This window comes from Neopelma chrysocephalum, unplaced genomic scaffold (genome assembly GCF_003984885.1).
Source record: "Neopelma chrysocephalum unplaced genomic scaffold, ASM398488v2 Primary Assembly neopelma1_70458, whole genome shotgun sequence".
In the NCBI taxonomy this organism is placed as follows: Eukaryota; Metazoa; Chordata; class Aves; order Passeriformes; family Pipridae; genus Neopelma; species Neopelma chrysocephalum.
In genome coordinates, this window is record NW_020908464.1 from 1 (window position 1) to 759 (window position 759).

At 40.8% G+C, this 759-nt stretch overlaps 1 protein-coding gene across 1 annotated transcript; it reads right to left on the reverse strand.

Moving 5' to 3' along the window:
- Positions 1–5: 5 nt before the first annotated feature.
- Positions 6–755, reverse strand: LOC113979302 (taste receptor type 2 member 9-like; the record flags this gene model as incomplete). Its single annotated transcript, XM_027706737.1, has 1 exon — positions 6–755. A coding segment is annotated over one exon (750 nt), but the record flags the coding sequence as incomplete, so codon positions are not given.
- Positions 756–759: the final 4 nt, after the last annotated feature.

Genomic DNA, 759 nt, shown 5'->3' on the forward strand with positions numbered 1-759 from the left:
ATAAAGTTGATGCTGTACATTATGAAGAAGGAGAGAATGGATTTCATTGCTTTGATGTGGGCATCCATGCTGAGGTCCTTCATGGAGTTTGTCTGCATGTTGCGTTTGTGTCTCCAGAGAGAAAAGAGAAGGAGAAGGGCAGACAAGATGACTGCTGTGAATGAAGTGGCATGTCCAAAACCAATGATAAAATAATGAGGCAAAAACTGTTGATCTATTCTGACACTTGCTTTCGAAATCCTTCCTTGGCAGGTGAAATTGAGATTGTTACTGAGAGCTTTGTCCATGATGTTGTAGGCAATGATTCCGATAGCCAGGGAGAAAAGCACTGATCCCAACAAGAGCCAGGGCACCATCCCGTCAATTTTTACTTTCAGGTAGATGAAGAAGCTGTTTCTGAAATTGGCAATTTTTATGCAATAAAAGACACAAAGAGAAGCAGAAAACCACAAGTTGGAACAATTAAAAAAGTTCTGAGCACTATTAAGTAGTGGAAATATGGGGTGAACATAAAGGTAATAGGGATAAATTATTAAAAAAATGGAATATACCCATGAGATGCACAAAAACCAAAACCTGGAGCATCCCACAGCCAGCAAGATCTTCTCATTAGAGTTCAAGGTTTTCCTTTTGACCCAGGCCATGCAAATCACAGAAACAATGAAAGCATTTATCCACAGGCCAGCAAACACTTCAAGTGTAATGACGATGGCCACAGCTGTGTCAGCGTATGAGGTGACATTGGATTGCTCTGGAGAG